This window comes from Globicephala melas, chromosome 16, assembly GCF_963455315.2.
Source record: "Globicephala melas chromosome 16, mGloMel1.2, whole genome shotgun sequence".
Taxonomy (NCBI): Eukaryota; Metazoa; Chordata; class Mammalia; order Artiodactyla; family Delphinidae; genus Globicephala; species Globicephala melas.
The window spans coordinates 81,423,164-81,443,149 of record NC_083329.1 but is presented as its reverse complement, the minus strand read 5'-3'; the positions used below and the strand labels follow the sequence as shown (position 1 = coordinate 81,443,149).

Here is a 19,986-nt window from a genome sequence, read left to right as displayed (position 1 = left end):
TTAAAACTTGTACACACACATAGACAGGAAAAGCTAAGATAATACAGGACTAAAGATGTCGCTTTTGGCAAAACTTTACGATCAGAACCAAGTGACATCTCAATTATTTGAATTCCTCTTTTTGTTAATCCATTGTACAGATGCCTACAGGCATGTATGACAGCCAAATAATTCTACACAGGTGACTCTTCTGACTGATGGATATGCTCTTTGGCTAATGACTGGTACTCACTAGCCATAGTCTCTTGGGCTTCACTGACTCAGCAGAGTAACAGGTATTTCCACCTACATTCCCTACACTCTTAAAGTCAAGATTGATGTTCAGATACAGAGTGGTTTTGGGTTTGCCTATAAAACAAGTCAAGAATAAGCTACCTCTACTTAGAACACAAGTTAAAAGACACAGGTCAGAAGGGATCCCATCTCAGGAGACTCAGAGCTCTCGCTTCATTCCGTTCAGGACCCCAAACCAAATGAAACACCTGAAAATTCTACCGCTTTGGGAATGTTTATGCTTTATTTCTTCCAGTAAAACCTTGATGGCTAGAGGGGAATTCTGTCAGCTCTTTCTTGCCTTGCTCTATAGCTGGGAGCTTCCACACATGGGAACCTCATTCGGCTTCTTTAGGAAGTGGCAGATTCCACAACACGTGAGGGCAGCACAGCACTGTACATACATCCAGGTGTGACCAGACACAAGTCCTTCCTGTTTACCAGCTGCTTACAGACAAACACATAAGTGCAAAACATTTTCTACTTAATAAATTGCTTAGAGCCAAGGAAAGGGGTCTATAAACAACGCTTTTAATACTTCAAAAACTTTTTATTATTTCATCCAGTATTCAACGAAGGTCTTGACAACCATTTGCCAAGACTTTGTGCAAAAAGATGGGAAGAGAAGAGAAATGAAATCCCATAAGAAGAAGAAATCATTTACTAAGCAACAATAAGAATATGCTGAAGAGCATATCTGATTTTAAAGGGTTTGTATTATATTAGAAATAAAATTTATAACAGAAGTGGGCAGGCAAAGTATAGTAGGGACAAATTCATTTCCTGATCAAAAAGAATCTTCCCCACGTCTAATACTGCAACTATAGATATCTTCTGTGGACAGAGTGGAGCAGCTATGATCAAGGAAGTTTAAACACACAACCCCACGTTGCTAGTAGACTAATTCCAATCCACCTTTCAGGTCCCTGCTCATGGTTCACTTCCTGAAAGCTGTCTTGCCTGATACCCCTAACTTAAGGGAGATTATGTTGACCCTTTGTTTTTCCTTCATATGATTTGCACAGTTATACTTCTATGCTTACCTGTATAATTATTTGATTAGTAGCTATAGAGCCCTAAGTGCTGGGACCAAGCCTCTCTGGCTCACCACTCCCTGGCTAAGTACTTGCTTAGCTCAACGCTTGACAGAAATAGGTGCAAAATAAATATCTGGAAAATGAATGAATAAATGAAGAGTTTAACTCCCATATTTTCAACCTAGGGAAAACAAAAGGCCTAGACTTATCAGCTTTCTCCCGTAGGTTACTAGCTAGTACCATCTTAAACTGGAAAGGCAAATAGTAGGTAATATTTGAATTACTATCAGCAAGAAGGTCCCTAATAACTCTAAGAATCTAATCACTTCTCCAAGGTGGGGATGATCCAGTTTCTATTTAAATGTTTTCAGTGATGGCCAACTCACTACTTCACAAGTTAGCCCATTCTGGTTTGGGACAAGTCTAATTCAAAAGTTCTTCCATATACCACGTTGATGACTATGCAAATGAGTTAAGTAAAATCAGTTGATCATTCTCTAGTTTGCAGTTTCTACCCATACTGAGTAGTTCTTACATGAAAAGGCAGAAGAGCTTTGTCTGGAAAAGAAAAGAGTATCCCTAAAGGGAAATTTTAAACAAAAGAAGCCAACAATATCTATGTGGATGTTGAAGGAAAAGGCCTGGTGAAAAACTGTTAACCTTGGGCACTGAAAGAAGAGCAGCCTCACAGAATTAAGTGTGAACAAAAATACCCTGGCACGTGGAGGCAGCCGGGCCAGAGGGGGACACACGCTAGCACAATAGGCAGATGCACGTTACGTGGCACGGGGCCAGGTGCTCGTCCCTGGAATGGAGAGGTCTCTGGTACAGCTTAGCTGGTACTGATTAAAAAAACATAGATACAAAAGATACACAGGCAAAGGCTGGAAAAATAAGATTATACGCTACCTTCAAATCCGTAAGGCTCCTAGAAATAAGGTTCAGCCATGATCTCCTTTATTCCTTGGAAGTTGAAAGTAAAGAGTCCTAGGTCCAGAATGACCAACCATCCAATGCATAAGACATAATAATTCAATGTGACTAAACACCAGATGACCTATCTTTATCTTATGCAACTGGACTCAACTCCTAGTTGATAAACAGACGCAATCTCTACCTTTTGGAACTAGTATCACCATGTTTCAGGTCACAAAAACAGAAGGCATAGAAGATGCATACCAGAATCTTTTCAGTGTTGAGAGAAAGCAAAGAGTCACAGGGTGGTGGTCCTTTGGGTTCGCAGTCGGAGTCATGGAAGTTCAAAAAGGATGACTCTGAAAAGCAAACAGTCCTTGTTATTCTCCTTACCTTAGATGTATGGCTCTTAGGTGCTTAACTATGAATTGCAATGTGAAGAATCCACAAAATCAAAACAAGGACAAGTGTAAAAAACACTAAAAGGGGCATCCTGTCTTCCACCTCTACAAGTGGGTAACATTTTATAGTTTCCAAGTATCTCACACACGCCTCGGTGATTTTGTCCTCACAACAGTGAACACAGCTGTTAAGACCCTTTCATGGGATACCTCTGATGTGGCAGCATTTCCCAGAGGTTAAAAACAAAAATCACAAAGAGGGGAACAAAGTCAAGCCAGGAAGACCTGATGTTAAGAGGTATGTGCTAAGGATCTAGTATCCAGAATATCTAAAAACTCCTCAAATTCAACAAGAAAAAGACAACCCCGTTTTAAAAACGGGTAAAGGACTTGAACCGGCAACTCTCCGAAGATATACAAACAGCCACTGAGTACATGAAAAGATGCTCTACATCACTATTAACTAATGAATACAAATCAAACCACAAGGAGGTACCAATTCACACCCACTAGGATGGCTATAATTTTTTTTTTTAACGGGAAATCACAAGTGCTGGCAAGGAGGCAGAGAAATTGAACCCTTGTGCAATGCTGATGGGGATGTAAAACTGTGTGGCCACTGTAGAGTTGGCTGGCTCCTCCAAAAGTTAAAGATAGAATTACCACCTGGTCCCGCTATTCCGCTCCTAGGTACGTACCCCAAAGAACTGAATACAGGGACTCAGACAAGCACACATACGCACATGTTCACAGCAGCACTATTTACAATAACCAAAAGGTGGAAACAGCCTAAATGTCCATCAACAGAAAACAGATAAACAAATTGTGGTATATACATATAGTGGAACATTATTCAGCCTTAAAAATGAATGAAGTGGGGACTTCCCTGGTGGTCCAGTGGTTGAGAATCTTCCTTCCAATGCAGGGGACGCAGGTTTGAGCGCTGGTTGGGGAACTAAGATCCCACATGCCGCGGGGCAACGAAGCCGCACGCCGCAACTACTGAGCCCATGTGACACAACTAGAGAGTCCGCGCTGCAACTACAGTGCCCACACGCTCTGGAGCCTGCATGCCACAACTCGAGAGAGAAAACCCACGTGCCACAACGAAAGATCCCACGTGTCTCAACTAAGACCCAACGCAGCCAAAAATAAATAAATATTTTTTCAAAAAAGAATGAAGTACTGATACATATTACAACATGGAAGAACCTCCAAAACAAAAACTAAGTGAAAGAAACTAGACACAAAAGGTCACATATTGTATGATTCCGTTTATATGAAATGTCCAGAACAGGCAAATCCACAGACACAGTATGCACCTTGGTGGCTGAAGGAGGGAATGGAGAGAAACTGCCTGACGGGCAAGGAGTTTACTTTGGAGTGATGGAAATGTTTTGAGGTAATTGCACTGCCTGGTCAATGTACTAAATGCCACTGAACTATTCACTTGAACATGGTTGATTTTACATTATGTGATTTTTTTTTTTTTTTTTTTTGCGGTACGCGGGCCTCTCACTGCTGTGGCCTCTCCCGTTGCGGAGCACAGGCTCCGGACGCGCAGGCTCAGCGACCATGGCTCACGGGCCCAGCCGCTCCGCGGCATGTGGGATCTTCCCGGACCGGGGCACGAACCCGTGTCCCCTGCATCGGCAGGCGGACTCTCAACCACTGCGCCACCAGAGAAGCCCAACATTATGTGAATTTTGCCTCAACAACTTATTTTTTAAAATATGCTCTAATGCAGCAGTCATTAAAGAGCACAAAATTATGTTCAAGAAAATTATGTTCAAGAGAATTTAGCTGAATTCTCACATGTGTGTATCCTAACGACAGGAAGAAGGACGTGACGGATCCAAGAGCCCTGGTGGGGAGCAGTGACTGAAGCCGGAATGTTAAGCCTCACAAGGCACAGCGGGGTTTAAAGGATGGATGGCTTCAGACTGGCGGGCAGAAAGGGAATGGATACTCCAGGCAGAATGAGTGGTGTACAGAAACACAAAGGCAAGCAAATGCAAAGGGGCAGTGAGCAGACCACCCTAGCTAGAGGCGGGAGTCAGTGCTGGAAAATAAAAAAGGTGAGTGGTCAGACTAGGAAGTCATGGACCCAGAGAAAGGCTTTAGTCTGACAAGAATGAAGAACCAGTAATGCTTGTTGATAGGCAGTTGGATATACGTTCATCAATAACCTGTCTCCCCTACCTTTTAAAAAAGGTACCATTTGAGAACTCACATGTTGAACACTGTGCAAAGCACTACACAGACATGGCTGTATTCTCTTCTAACAATCTCTCCACTTTATGGAATTCTTTTTAGTTTCAATAAATAAACATCAACAAAATTTTATTTTTTATTGTAATTGAAGTATAGTTGATTTATAATATTAGTTTCAGGTGTACTGTTTTTTTTTAAATTTTAAAACTATATATTTTTATTTTTGGCTGCGTTGGGTCTTCGTTGCTGCGCGCGGGCTTTCTCTCTAGTTGCGGCAAGCGGGGGCTTCTCTTCCTTGTGGCGCGTGGGCTTCTCATTGCGGTGGCTTCTCTTGTTGCAGAGCACGGGCCCTAGGCGCGCAGGCTTCGGTAGTTGCGGCACGTGGCCTCAGTAGTTGTGGCTCGTGGGCTCTAGAGCACAGGCTCAGTAGCTGTAGCGCATGGGCTTAATTGCTTGCGGCATGTGGGATCTTCCCAGAAGAGGGCTCAAACCCGTGTCCCCTGCATTGGCAGGTGGATGCTTAACCACTGTGCCACCAGGGAAGTCCAAACATTTATTTAATTTTAAATGGTTGCACAGTATTCCATTGCATGGAATTTAACCATACCCCTATCATTGGATAATTAGGATGTCCTTTCTTTTTCCTTAACACAGACACTTTCAATGAGTATCCTTGACCTATATTTTTGCAAATTTACACAACTGGGCAATTAAACTACAGTATAACATATGTAATTGCTGAGGCAAAGGGTGTAAACAATTTTAAGACTTTCCATATATATTGCTCCATTTCCATCTCAATGCTTAATAATTTCATTTCCATTCACAGTGTATAACACCACTATTTCCCTCTGCTCAAAGTAGTGCCATTCTTTTTATCTTTTCCAATCTGAAAATAGTACTAGTAAGATTAAACTTTTGCTTTATTGGCCATTTGTATCTCTTTTGTAAATTGCTTATATCCTTTGCTAATTTGTAACTCATCTATTCTGGCCTAAGATTTAGAGAAGAATTTCTAATTATCTACTTTCTAACCTCAGGACCACTTATGAAATTATCAATTTGAATGCCACCTTTATGACACATTATAGTCACTGGGATCTGTTTCTAGACTCCTTTTTTTAAAGGAATCTTTGAGACGATTTACATCTACCTTCTGCAATAGCTCTGACAGATGACTCTTCAATCTCTACATGGACATTTATTTCTAAAAAATTATAGTAGCTATTCACGATCGTTGTAGAAAATACAGAAAAATCACAGAATGTAAATAAAAGTCACTTAGAACACCACCATGCGTTGAGAACCACCATGAAAATTTTGGTGTGTATAACTAGGAGTCATAATTCTGAAATCGGGTGGCTGGGTTTGAATTCCTGTTCTCTGCCACTGCTTACTAGCTCTTGGCTACTGACTTAGCCTCCTCCATCTTCAGTTTCTTCATTTGTAAAACAGGGTCAGTGATAAACTATCTACGTCACAGGGGTGGTTGTGAGATTTAAATAAGGAAATATAAGTAAAGCATGTGGTACAGTTTCTGACACAAAGAAGGAGCTCAAAAAATGTTTGCTACTATTGTTATCATGAGGTTGTGAGAACTCAATGAGCTACATTGTTTTGTAAGCTGCCCTTTTAACTTAATAATATAATGTAAACACTTAACCATATGATTACATTTTCTTCTACATTATTTAAATTTAAACTTGGTGAGATTATATATCATTTTAATTTAACACTTTAGACATAAAATTTCAATTCTCTACAATAAACCTGCATTTTGTTGTTTTGTTTTGTAGACTTTCTAATCCCTTATAATGATGTTTATTCTGACTTCAGTATCATTGTTTCAATTACTATAGCCTTACAACGAGTGCATACAGGTTAATGTAAAAGCAAAGCCTCATCACCTTTTCTTAAAAAAAAATTTCTTGGCTATTTGGATAAACATTCTTCCTTCAGATAAACTTCAGTCATTTTGTTACGGTTCCAAAACAAAAAGCCCTGTATGATTTTTATTAGAATTGCATTAAAATTGTAGATTAAGGAGGGGAGAAACACTTGACTTCTTTACAGAATTTAATCTTTTATTAACCTATGTGGAATTTTATAATTTTTATACAGGATGTACACGTTCAAGTCTGTTGTGATCTTAAAAAAAAAAAAATCGCTTGATAACCACAGATTCATCGGTGGTTGAATCTATTATCTGTTGAGCATCTACTATGTTCCAGTCACGGCCTTAGCCTCAATGGTCGTCAAAACCATAAATGACCCCAGTGCTGTATATAGCATTCAGTGGGGAACCTGACAGTAATCAGAGCCACATAAAAAAATGTCAGAATGCAACAGTTTAAGAGTCATGACCTAGAGCATAATCGGGAGAAGAGGTGTGTGTGCTCAGGAAAAGCTTCCAGAGGACTGAGTAACGCCAGCCAATACCGATATAGTCACCATGTATAGGTACCCTTCCAATCCCCCTTTTTTTTTTTTTTTTTTTTTTGGCGGTACGCGGGCCTCTCACTGTTGCAGCCTCTCCCGTTGCGGAGCATAGGCTCCGGACGCGCAGGCTCAGCGGCCATGGCTCACGGGCCCAGCCGCTCCGCGGCATGTGGGATCCTCCCGGACCAGGGCACAAACCTGTGTCCCCTGCATCGGCAGGCGGACTCTCAACCACTGCGCCACCAGGGAAGCCCCCAATCCCCATTTTAAAGAAGAGGAAAACGAGGCCGACAGCCTAAGCAATCTGCAAAAGGCCACCCTCCAGCAAAGCAATGGAGGTGTTGGTTGGCTGCCTGCCATGAAAGAGTGAAGGCAGATCTAAGCGAAGTTAAGGACTTCACAGGTGAAGGTCCATGGGAGGCTGGCAGGACCGGTAGAGTGGCCCAGGCAGAGATGCAGCATACTGTCAATCTTTTGCCTTCTTAGCTGACTAGAGCTGAATATTTTATCCGTCCACATTACTGAACTTTTAACAGCTCTATTAATGTCTTCATTCACACACTGGATAACTGTGCCATCTACACATAATTACATCTACACATAATTACTGTGCCATCTACACACAATTACATCTTTTTAATATTTATACTCACTTAGCATCTTATTTTACTGGACAAAACCTCCCCAAAGTGCTCAATAATACTCGTGGTAAAAGGCACTCTTGCTTAGTCCTGACGTTAACATGTCATTTGATGACCCAGAATTTCCTCAACTTTTGACAGTAACACTTTTAACATTTACAAACATCCAGTGGGAAGCTGCTCTATGTGCCTATTTTGAGACTGATATATTTTACCATATAAAGGAAGGGTGGAGATCGATGCATTTTACCATATAAAGGAAGAATTCTCCTTTTCTTTGCTTTACCCCAAATTTTAAATCAGGAAAGCTGGCTGAAATTTATCAAGTGATTTTGCATATTTCTTTATGATAATCATGATTTCTCTCCTTTGACCTATCAAGGTGATTAACTCAATTCCTTAAAAAGTTGAACCACCTTTTGTACTTCTAGAATAAACTAACTGATCAAGGCAGATTATTCTTCTGTTTGCTGGCTTCAGTTTACTAATATTTACTTTGGATTTCTATAACTATGTTAATAGCTTTCTCTTCTGCCCCTGAACTTTATCAGATTCTGGCATCAGTGTTTTTGCTGGTTTGGTAAGGTCTGTGATACAAGACTAGTTTGTTCTAGCTGTAACTAGAGCTGTCTGGAACAGGAGGTTAAATTTGTTCTTTAATCTAAAAATATTTAGCTCACCATGGATTCAGTTATTTTCAAATAATAACCCAACCGGCTCTATTTAAATGCTACAGACTTCCATGAAGTTAGGAAAAGTCTGTTTTCTTCCTTGTTCAGGTCATACAAGTAATGTCATTGTGATTACTGCAGAAACAGTCTCAAAACACATTATAGAAGCTCATCTTTTTCTTCTGCATCATCTTCCTGGATATTTCTCTACTGCTTCTTATTTTTAACCTATTAGCAGAGGTTTCTGCACTGTTGCCTCTTAAATTCTAACGGCCGCTACAGTTGCGCACATGCCCCCTCATTCATCACGTGCAGTTGCATCTGCTCCCTACTTACACGTCAGCCTTATCAGATTCATCTATTTTATTCTTTTCTAAAGAAGCAGCTCTTGGGTCTATTGATCCATTCCGTTGTTGCTCTGTTTCTAATTCATTTATTCTGGCTTTGGTCTTCTTAGCCCTGCAATTTCCTTTATTTCCTCTTCTAGTTTCCCAAGTTTAGTATCCAGTTCATTTATTCCCTTTCTTCTTTAGTATTAAGATGCCATGGAGGGCTTCCCTGGTGGCGCAGTGGTTGAGAGTCCGCCTGCCGATGCAGGGGACACGGGTTCGTGCCCCGGTCCGGGAAGATCCCACGTGCCGCGGAGCGGCTAGGCCCGTGAGCCATGGCCGCTGAGCCTGCGCGTCCAGAGGCTGTGCTCCGCGACGAGAGAGGCCACAGCGGTGAGGAAGAAAGATCAAAGACAGTGGGGACAGAAGGCGATATGAAGGAAAAAGGACAGGGCTTTGAGAAAATTGGGCACAGGAAGAGGAAAGAGGCACTGTTTCCCGTTTGTGCAGCTAGAGAGGGGTAGTGCCTGTATCTGAAGTGGGGAGTCTAAGAGGAAGAGTGCTTTTAGAGGGAAGTAAAGCGCTAACTCTGGGTTTAAGCAATTGCTCATGAGATGCTAAACCAGGAAGCTGTCTTGCATGTAGTTAGGAAATTCCAGAGAAAGAGCTACAGATATAAATCTGATAATCATTAACTGATGGTAGATGATTAAGCAGGAAATGTAGGTAGGATCTCTAAGGAAGCTTAGGAAGCTTAAGTTTAATGAGAAGAAAAGAGCTGACCCTGGTGGGAACAAGATACTTAAGAGGCGGAGGGAGAATCAACTTGATAATTTACCTTTTTTCTAAAGAGCTACCTATTTCTTTGGACTCTTCTACATCTTTGTCATAAAGCTATACAGAGAGTTATAATGATTCCTAAAGGCAAATACAGTTGCCCCTTGAACAACATGGGGGTTTGGGGTGCCAATCCTCCATGCAGTTGAAAATCTGCGTATAACTTGTGGTTAGCCCTCGAATCCGCAGCTGCACAACTGAAGATTCACCAACCACAGATTGTGTAGCACTGTAGTATCTCCTACTGAAAAAATCCAAGTGTAAGTGACCCTGCACAGTTCAAACCCGTGCTGGCTAGCGGCCAGCTGTGTCTGCCTCCTCTCATTCTCCTTGATTCCCCTTGCTAGATGACTGTCTATCTCCTTGATTCCCCTTTGCTAGATGACTGTCCAAACTTCACCAGTTATTTTCAAACAACCAGCTCTTCTACTTAAAGCGCCTCTTTCCCTGACTGCAAATGTAATAATTAGTTCTGCAGCAAAGTAACAGAGGGGTTCAGAGCACAGGCCGTGGTACCAGACTGACTCAGATGAGATGCCTAACGGGCTGTTTGACTTTGGGCAAGTCCTTTAATTTCTCCTAGCCTCAGATGCCTCATCTGTAAAACAGGAATAACTACCACCACACACCCTCTTAGGGCAACTGTGAGGAATAGACGTAATGCCCACAGTTCACAGAATGATTGTTAAATGTTAGTATATACATCTAGGCTAAAATTGCTGGGTTTTTCTTGTAAATTTCTTCTTCCTGCTTTCCTGAAGTTTATTTTGGCCTTCACAGTACTTTACAGCTTTCAAGATACTTTCACAGACATTATTTCTTTTGGTCCTCCACCCTCTGAGGCTGGTGGAACATACCTTGGGCTCACTGTACACGTGGGGAATGATGCTCAATGTGAATGGACACGTTTAAGGTCACAAAAATGAAGAAACAATGAAGCGAAGATTCGCCACAGATGCGCTCTAGGACACCCCAGCGATAGGGGCGCACGGCACCTTTGTCACCGCTCGTTCTGCCAAAGCGGGGTCCTGGTAACAGTCTACTACGGCAATGCCATCCAACTTCTTTCTTCTCCCCTCAACCTTACACACAGCTGACTTTAAGAAGAGCATCTCGGGTGGAGAGACAGGAGTTGACTGTAGGACATTGAGACAGTGTATATAAACATCTTCTTTGAGGAATTCTGCTGTAAAAGGGAACAGAGAGATGAGGTGGTGGCTGGAAGGACTCGGTGGTCCTGTCTTTGTTGCCTGTTTTTTCAAGATGGGCGCTGCACCAGGCAGAAGCCACGGGTCCTCCAAGGAGACAGGACCGCAGGCAAAGGCTATAAGTACAGCTGTGGGCGGGCTGACAGCTAGAATGGTGGGAAAGCGTGGAAATTCTCAATCAAATAAGAGGACAGCATTGCCTCCTGCTGAGGAGAGGCGGTGTTACTGCAAAGAGCATGCGTGTGTGACACATTCCTGTCCTGCAAGGGAAAGCTGATTGAAAGTTTGTGTTTCCCCGAAGGAAAATGTTTCATAAGGAATTCCACAGCTGCTTCTGTGCTCATCACTTGACCACCTGGCTCTAGGTATAACAGACGGTGGGCCAGGTTCACCTGAACACAAGGATGACTGGACTTTTCCCATGGAGGAGCCAGAACTTGGAAGTCAGGTACCACATATTCATCGACAATTCTGGTCCCAGGTGTAGGGTAACCCGGGAAGAGCAGACCGCATTACCGTAGCTGGAGGAGCTCCCTGAAGGTGAAACAGGTGCTACACGGCATCAACTGGTAGTACCTTTGCTTTTTTTTTTTTTTTTTGGTCAATAACTGGACTTTAATGAGTAATTCTGGTAAAAGCGTTTTTGCACAGACATGTAGGCATAAAACACATGTAAAAAATGAACAAAAAGATTCCTTCTCTCCTTAAGTACATCTTAGAACAGCCATGACTAAGTTTAACGTGATATATATTTCAGAGCTTAAAACCCAAGAAACTTTGCTTTTATCAGTTTCTGCATTTGTAAGACAACCACTGTTGACAGTGAAGCTAGGCCCCCCTGAAACCAAGCTGCCCTGTCAAGTTTATGATTAACCTTTCTATCCAAGACTTTATGCTCTTTCCTATCCTGCTCCCTGTTCCCCCTCAAGATTGAGGAGCATCAAAGAAAAGGTGGGGGGGAGGCTTGACCCCTGCGGGGTCCTCCCGGGTACCAAAGCCCCTCATGTCACCTGTTCCTCGTTTGTGGAAAAAGGCTTTAGTCTCCTAGGTCTTCCCTGAGTTCCAAAGAGCAGACTCAAGCAGTTACCAATTAGGGAAGTGAGGGAATGCAGAAACTAAGGGAAAAAGGTCAAGCAAGAAACGTAATGGTAGCTTAAACAGTTCAGCGACAGAAGTCCTAGTTCCTCCTAAAGGACGATAACCTTGGAGTTGTTCTGCAGAAACTAAGACCCCGCCCAGGTGGACGATGGTGACGACCTGCTGATCACAAGCCTGTAGATCCCAGACTGGCTGGAACCAGAAGCTTGATGATCAAGATCCCCAAAACATCACCTTATTGCCTCACCACCAACCAATCAGAAGGAGGTGCACAGGCTACAACTCTCACCCCAAATGTTGCCTTTAAAACCCTTCCCTGAAAGCCATCGGGGAGTTTGGACTTTCTGAGCATAAGCTGCTAGCCCTCCTGGCTTGGCGCCCTGCAGATAATCGAACTTTCCTTCACCACAGCCCGGTGTCAGCAGACTGGCTTTGCGGTGCTGTGGGCGTGCAGACTCAAGTTCAGTTCAGTAACAAGGACGTTGTAGATTACCTTGCTGGATGGTCCCAAGTGGTACTTTTCCTTTAGAATGTAATAACAGGAAAAGTAATAACAGGGAAAATTCTCCTCTGAAGAATTTATATGCTTCTTTTGTTCTAATAAAATACTATTCATCGGTGCCTGAGATGTGTAAGGTATCATAAAACAACTTGAAAATAGAGGCCGCCCACTGAGAATTAGATTATAAAGTCAACATATAACTAGTCCTCTAGAACAAGGATCTGCAAAAGCCATCTTAAAAGAGACAGGACGGCTTTTTAGCAAAACATGAATGTAATTTGACTGAAGCTGTATTAACTCAGTAAAGTATTTTAAAAGTAAAGTACTTGTAAAGAAGGTATAAAACCAAAAGAAAAGGAGTTGGTCAGCTGCACAGAATGGAAAAAGAAGCATGGAAGCCAGTTACGGGGCGCCGATCCAGGAACAGAACAGGATGGCAGGTGCTGCCGCCAGCATACTGGGCAGCGGGCCGTAACCACAAAGGCTGCTCACTTAGCCTGGGGTTATAAACTGTGCTGAAAATGCATCGCAGGCTCAGGATGGCACGCGCTCTTAAGAGCTGAAGACTTTCTCATAAGCCCACACGTACTGTCAAACGTCATCAGCTCTACTGGGAAAGCTGAAGCAGATCTAGGCAGTGATGTGAAACCGTTAGAGATAAGGAAACACAGTGTCGCTTAGAACACTCCAAACACAGGCAGGAAAAAGTCACAAGAGAAGTCAACTGGTCTTTCGTGCAGAAGTCGTGCCAGGTGGAGGACAGACCACCTGACACAGGACCCCCGGGTACCTGTGTGAAGAACGCCAGTGCCTGAGCAGAGTCCATGCACTGTGCCGGTTCCTGAGGCAGAAATGAAGCCGCAGCAAATATTTCCCAATGAAACAAGGGTGACGTAGAATAAGACTTTCTTAGCACGTTTTAAAACAGACAGCAGCTATTGATTTGGGGTTCTTTGGGGTTCTTTCTGGTTACACGCGTTACTCAGTTTGTGAAAATTTATGGAGCGTTACACTTGTGATGCACACATTTTTCTGCATATGTCATATTTCAATAAAGAGTAAAAATAAAGACAGCAGAAGGAAAATGTTGGAAAGCATTAACCCGAAGGGAAAAGTATTAAAATTCTGTTATTTTAATAAATTTTGTACTTATTCTATCTGCAAGATAACAAGCCCAAACAAAAAGATAAGATGACCTCTTTAAAACACTACACTGTGAAAAGGGGATGCTTTATAAGTTGGTCAGTCAGGCAAGTATCTACTGAGTGCAAAGAAACCAAGCTGTCTCTACAGGCTGTAAAAGAGACTCCTTGAAAAGTTTTTATATAGAAAGTACTCTGCCACTTCCTGTAGTCACATGCTCCAGGTATGTAGGTTTAAAAACCCAGGCCAGGGCTTCCCTGCTGGCGCAGTGGTTGAGAGTCCGCCTGCCGATGCAGGGGACACGGGTTCGTGCCCCGGTCCGGGAAGATCCCACATGCCGTGGAGCGGCTGGGCCCGTGATCCATGTCCGCTGAGCCTGAGCGTCCGGAGCCTGTGCTCCGCGACGAGAGAGGCCACAGCGGTGAGAGGCCCGCGTACCGCAAAAAAACAAACAAACAAATCAAAAAAAAACCAGGTCACATATCTTTTGCCCTCATCCAGAGGGGAAGAGAATTAACCTCTGTCACCCAAAGCTGAACACATCTACCAGTGCACAGAAACTTGTTAAAGGTAAATGTAATTCTTAACGACAACGTATCTACAGGAAGAAGCTAACGAGTATGCAAATACCATGGGCTACCAGCTTCACAGGGCTCTCACGACAAAGAGCCACCCCTAAATCAGATGACTTTCTGAAAAATGTTGTTCCCCCTCACAGCGATCAGTCGTCTGGGCTGGTTGAGGTAACAATACATGAATCTCTTCATCACTCTGTGCCTCAGTCTCTGTGCTCAGAATAAGCTAGTGCCTTTACACTGTCAAATTTACTGTGTATGTCCTGAAAAGATCGGAAGAGATCTGCCACAAAACTGGGTATGATAACTAACGCAGAAAATCAGGGCCAAGGGGAAAAAGGATCAAGCAAATACACTAACAGTAAGGGTTACCACAGCTTCCGTAACTGAGCGTAAAAAACTTGGCTCTAAACTTCCCCGCAGCCAGAGCAAAAGAGGAAACAGCTCTCATTATAGAAGTTTCCCTCTATTGATTCCTTACCACCTCTAAGACACAGCAGTAATTTAAGGCTGTGAGCGTTAAGACCGATTGCACGTATTTAAATAACCAATCCCGCAGTTAAGAGAGAGACCATAAATGCTGACAATCTCTTTAAGTCGGACTGACTTTGTCAAAAACACAGAGCTAGGTTCACAGCTACTTCCTTGTTTTTCTGGCAGTTAAGGCTCCCAAATCGGACAGACACTAATGTTCCGTTCTCCACAAAGAACAGTGGGAAAATGAAATAAACTCAAATCTGGGATTGTTAATTTCAACAAACTAAAGAAAAGTACTTCAGGTTGCAAATCAATCATTGAACTCGACTGAGGCATTAAGCACGGACAGTGCTAATGTCACCAGTTAGATGAAAACGACCACAAAGACATCAAGTACAAAGCTACCTCACCTAGGAGCAGACAAAAAACTCTCAAGAAGGCAGTTAAAAAAAAAAAAGAAAAACACATAAATTCACTGTTCTTATTAATACATTTTCAAATAAGGAAAACAAAAGTAGTTTTGAAACAAGTACTAGAAATGCATATGTTTGAACTAAAATACAGGTGCACCATCTATAAAGAACACATAAAGACATTTAATACAGACGAATGCTGCACTGGAATAAGATGCAGCTTAACTTTGGTAGGAAGAACAGAGGAGAAAACCTGAATTCTTGAATCAGTGGACAAGTTACAACTTAACTAGACCTTACTTTACCAGATCTGTGACATCAGGGGGTCAAGTTAAGATATGGCTAAGCTCTCTCTCTGAGTCTCACTCCATCTGGGTCTTTGCTCGTGTCACCTTAGCAGAGGCCTTCCCAGGCCACCTCTCAAAGAAGCATCCCCACACCACTCTATTCCTCAAGGCGCTTATCACCAGGCCTGTTGCACACTGCTCCTTCCCCCACCAGCACACAGGCTCCACTGAGGAACTCAGCCGACCGTGCTGTAACCCCAGGGTCTACAACACTGAGTAGAATCTAGGAGGCACACAAACAGGTTTCCAGGTAAAAAACAGATCCAGGGACTTCCCTCATGGTCCAGTAGTAAAGAATCTGCCTTGTAATGCAAGGGATGAGGGTTCGATCCCTGATCAGGGAACTAAGATCCCACATGCTGCGGGGTAACTAAGCCCGCGTGCCACAACTACTGAGCCTGCGTGTCACAAACTACAGAGCCCACGCGCCCTGGAGCCTGCGCGCCACAACTAGAGACGAGAAAACCCACACGCCGCAACTAGAGAGAAGCCCACGCACCAGAATGAAGAGCCCACACACCGCAATGAAAGATCCCGCATGCCTCAACAAAGATCCCACGTGCTGCAACTAAGACCCAACACAGCCGAAGTAAATAAAATTTAAAAATAAATAATAAGTAAATCTTTTAAAAAAAGAACAGATCCAGTCCCCTGTACGGTTCAAGTATTAGGCTCAATGGAGCATACTTGCACATAACGTAAACATAAAATTCTAGGACAAGTTACCTAAGACTATAACTTACAACAAACAAAGCTTAAGGGCATAGGACTTTATCAATTATATTAGTACGAAATTATACTAACACGCAAATATTACTGACGGGAAGTTTACAAACGGTCGGGAGGCCAGGTTCAAATCCTGGCTCGACTCTCTGCGTGACCATTCTTAACTTCTCTTTGCCTCAGTTTCCCCTTACATGAAATGGAGACAAAAACAGTACCTACTTCAGTGTCAAGTACTGTGCGAAATAAGGATGCAGTGTTGACAAGGATAAACCCGAGGGAAAGAATTAGGGGAAAACTTCTGTTCCTTATTTCTTCCCACAGTTCCAAACTACAAACAGGGCAAAGGTAACAAGGAAGGGAGGGGACATTTACTTTTATTTGAAAAATATGTACATTACAGTGTTCGTGTTTTTAAAAGAGCAAGGTAATTTTCACCACGGGAAAACAGAATATCCGAAGTCTGTGGTTACACATGCTTTTCAAATAAAAAGCGAAATGTAAAAACGTGCTAGAGGAGAACGAGCTGAAGGGGGGCTGGGGAACAGGAAAGCCGGGCTGAGGTCCGTGGCACTGAGACCACCCGTGCTTGCCGTCTGGGCAGCTGGGCCCCCTGAGGCTGCTCCCTGGGGCCTGGATCTCGGCCACTGTCATTTTGCTGTCCAGACAGCTCCCACCAGCCGTCCTCTTCGGCCCTACAATCACTGGAGGTTCCGCCTTAAGAGAATACATACGCAGCTCATCTGAAGGTGTGCACATTCAGACCCCTGCAGGCATCAACTCAGTCATTTATACCCAAAAGCAGGGGGCAGGCTTCTGAAAAGGGGCTGTGCAGCCGTGGCTGCCCTCTGCATAGGGATAGGCTTGGGCTGGATGAGCCAGCCGGGCCGGTGACGTGATTAATAAATAGTCGGTGAGGGCAGGGCTTGATTCTGAATAACTGATCAGTTCTGGATCCCAGCACTTGCTTAGACCCTAATGCCGATCATACGGGGGCTCTCGACGCAGAGCATGAACCCCTCAGGCGACAATCTGGCTCGCTGTAAATCCTGAACTGCTGTTCTTCCTGGAACAGAGAGGGACTGACGCAGGTTTCACTTGCTTCTACCTGGCTGTCTAGGACAAGGAAGGAGAAATGAGAGACAGGTGGGTGAGTTTCTACCACAAAAGAGACGGCTTTTGTCACACACTGCTGCCAGCAAAGCTAAGCGGAACACCTGGAGGCCCAGGTAGCATGAGCAGTTGACCCTGGGAGTCATTTCCTGAGGTGGCCGCGGGAACAGCAAAGCCACTGCAGCACCTGTCGGCAGCCACTGGGACACTCACGTCAGCCCAGGGAAGGCCGTCTGGAAGACGTGTCACCAATTTTCAACAGCATGTTCTTAATTCTAAACTAAGAAAATAAGTACTACACGGAGGGGATAAAGAGAAAATGGAAACATTTAAATAAATTATGCTTAAAGCCTCATAATACAGTGTTTATCCTCTGAAGCAGAGAACATTAGATGATGGTCTCCATATGTGAGGGAACGGAGAATGAACAGGATTCCTCCAAATGCCCCAGTTCTAACAACCTACATTTATCACGATTTGGGTGAAAAGCATAATACAAGTCAGAGGTGGCTCAAACGAGGACTCTTAACCATTGGCGTAAGCCTGACACTACAAAGTGAAATGAGCCACCTATAGCAACAGTATCAATTGATTTCATAATTTGTATCTTTCATCGCCTAGAATCTGGGTCTCCCTTAGCCAGTGAGCATCACATGAATACAGGAGGGAAAGGAAAGGAAGATTTACACATTACCTACTGTATGCCTGTAAATATTACAGATGCTTTTTCCCTAAGTATAATCATTGAGTGCTTCAGACAAATGCTGTCTGGAGTCTGACCACCTGGATTCCTCCCATTCCAGCTGTGGGCCCTCAGGAAAGTGATGATTTCACTGTGCCCCCGTCTTCTCCTCTGAGAAAAGGAGCTACCGCCCAATGATGTAGTTACCAGCGCTCTGACAGGCTGAGGGTACTGCCTAACCAACCTAAGGCTGTCACAACAGCACAGGGCACACAGCGAGCACCGCGTACGTGTACGATCGCGATTTCCCATTTCCCTCACGGCATCCTTGTGAAGAAAATAAAACCCTGTAATTGGGGAACAGTGTCTTCAATTTACAGAGGAGGCAATTTTGCAAAGACAGGCAATCAACTTGCTCGGAGTCACAGAAAGTGACAGAGGGTAAAAGCCATCCTCTTGCCATTGTGCAGTGCTGGCCATGGCGTTCATGCAGTTACCGGCCATGGCTTACTTCAAAATACAGAAGTCACATAGCCCTCGGTGAGCGAGACGTCCTCAAGGAAGTCAGATTGTGCTGAAAGGAAATCAGACTGACTGTGCTAACCTCGACATTTCATCTCAACCAAAAACACTTATTGTCTTCCCAGGTACACAATGCTAGACTGCTGTCAGGCCATAAAAGCAACCAGCCAGCTCCTAGTGAGTTAGGTAGACCCGGACGTTTCAAAAGTGAGCCTTAGGGGAACTCACGGAGGGCAAGAGGAAAGGGAAAGGACGAGGGAGGGGATTAAAGAGTAAAAAGACTCACTACAGACCTTCAAAACGAAACATGTACATATCTACCTTGCCCCTGAGGAATCTGACCAGGACCTTAAACTGAGGCCAACAGCGCCCAATCTTAATGAATGAACTGGCCCAGTTCCCACACACACACAGCTCTGACGTACACAGGCCCGCAGGGCCCTTTTGACTCTCTGGGAGACACCTGACAGATCACAGGTCAACCTTAAAACGCCTGGGAGCAAGATGTCAATGAACAGATTCAATGGGGTTACTCTTCTGTTCCCTCCTTTCTTCCCAGGGATCACATATTTACAGGCTATGTTTGATACAATACGTCAATCGGGAGGTCAGGAAACCTGATTTCCAGGCCTAAGATGGGCCAGACAGCCCCGCTCCGGGCGCGGGTCCGGTCCTCTTTGTCCGTCGGTCCCTCCCTCGCTCCCACAGCACCCGCGGGGGCCAGAGCAGGGACTGGGGCTGCCCCGGGCCACCTGCCATCTCCTCCTCCACCCTCTCAAAAGTTGCCAGGGCTGCAGAGAGGCCGCCCTGGCCTCGGGGGCATGCTGTCAGCTCTTTTCACTATCCACCGGCCTCCCCACGGCGGCCTCGGGAGGAGGGCGCGCAGCGGCGTGGGTGTGAGCGGCGGGAAGCAGCCCCGGCGTGACACTTCGCGGAGCCGGCTCCCGCAGGGCCACACGCCGCGGCCGGTGCCGGCGAGGCCCGGGCGGCCCACACATCGGCCCCGGGGCCCGCAGCCCCCGGACCCACCGCGCCGGCGCTCCGCGGCAACCCGGACGCCCGCCCGCCGCCGCCGTCCACTCACCGCCGCACTCGGCAGAGTACTGGTCCCCCCAGTCCCCGGACTGCGGGCTGCAGCCGCCGCCCGCCGGGGCCTCCTGCTGCTGCCGGTGCTGCAGCTCCTGCTTGAGCAGGGACAGCGGCGAGTAGTGCTCGGTGGCTAGGGCGCCTGGTCGCGGCCCGCTGGACAGAACCCCCAGCAGCAGCAGCAGCAGAACCAAGACTCGCCGGGCGGCGCCCGCGGCGGCCACAGCGCCGCCCCAGCAGCCGCAGCACCAGCAGCCGGCAGGTGCCATCTTCCCTCAGGGCGCATGTGCGGCGGCCCTCGCCGCGCACTGCGGCCTCCCAGCCTGAACCTGCGGCTGGC

General features: G+C 44.9%; 1 protein-coding gene across 8 annotated transcripts in view; it reads right to left on the bottom strand.

The window, feature by feature from the left end:
* TTC13 (tetratricopeptide repeat domain 13) overlaps positions 1-19,970 on the bottom strand; it is a 70,140-nt gene extending 50,170 nt beyond the window's left edge. For 7 of the 8 annotated variants that reach the window (XM_030839508.2, XM_030839509.2, XM_030839511.2 and 4 more), the window contains exons 1-2: positions 19,645-19,970; positions 2,490-2,584 (exon numbers count right to left, since the gene is read on the bottom strand). In XM_030839508.2, coding sequence (XP_030695368.1) covers positions 2,490-2,584; positions 19,645-19,915 — 366 coding nt within the window. In that variant the 5' untranslated portion in view covers positions 19,916-19,970. The remainder of the gene's footprint in view (positions 1-2,489; positions 2,585-19,644) is intronic. The other variant, XM_030839514.2, reaches the window with a different exon arrangement.
* Positions 19,971-19,986: the final 16 nt, after the last annotated feature.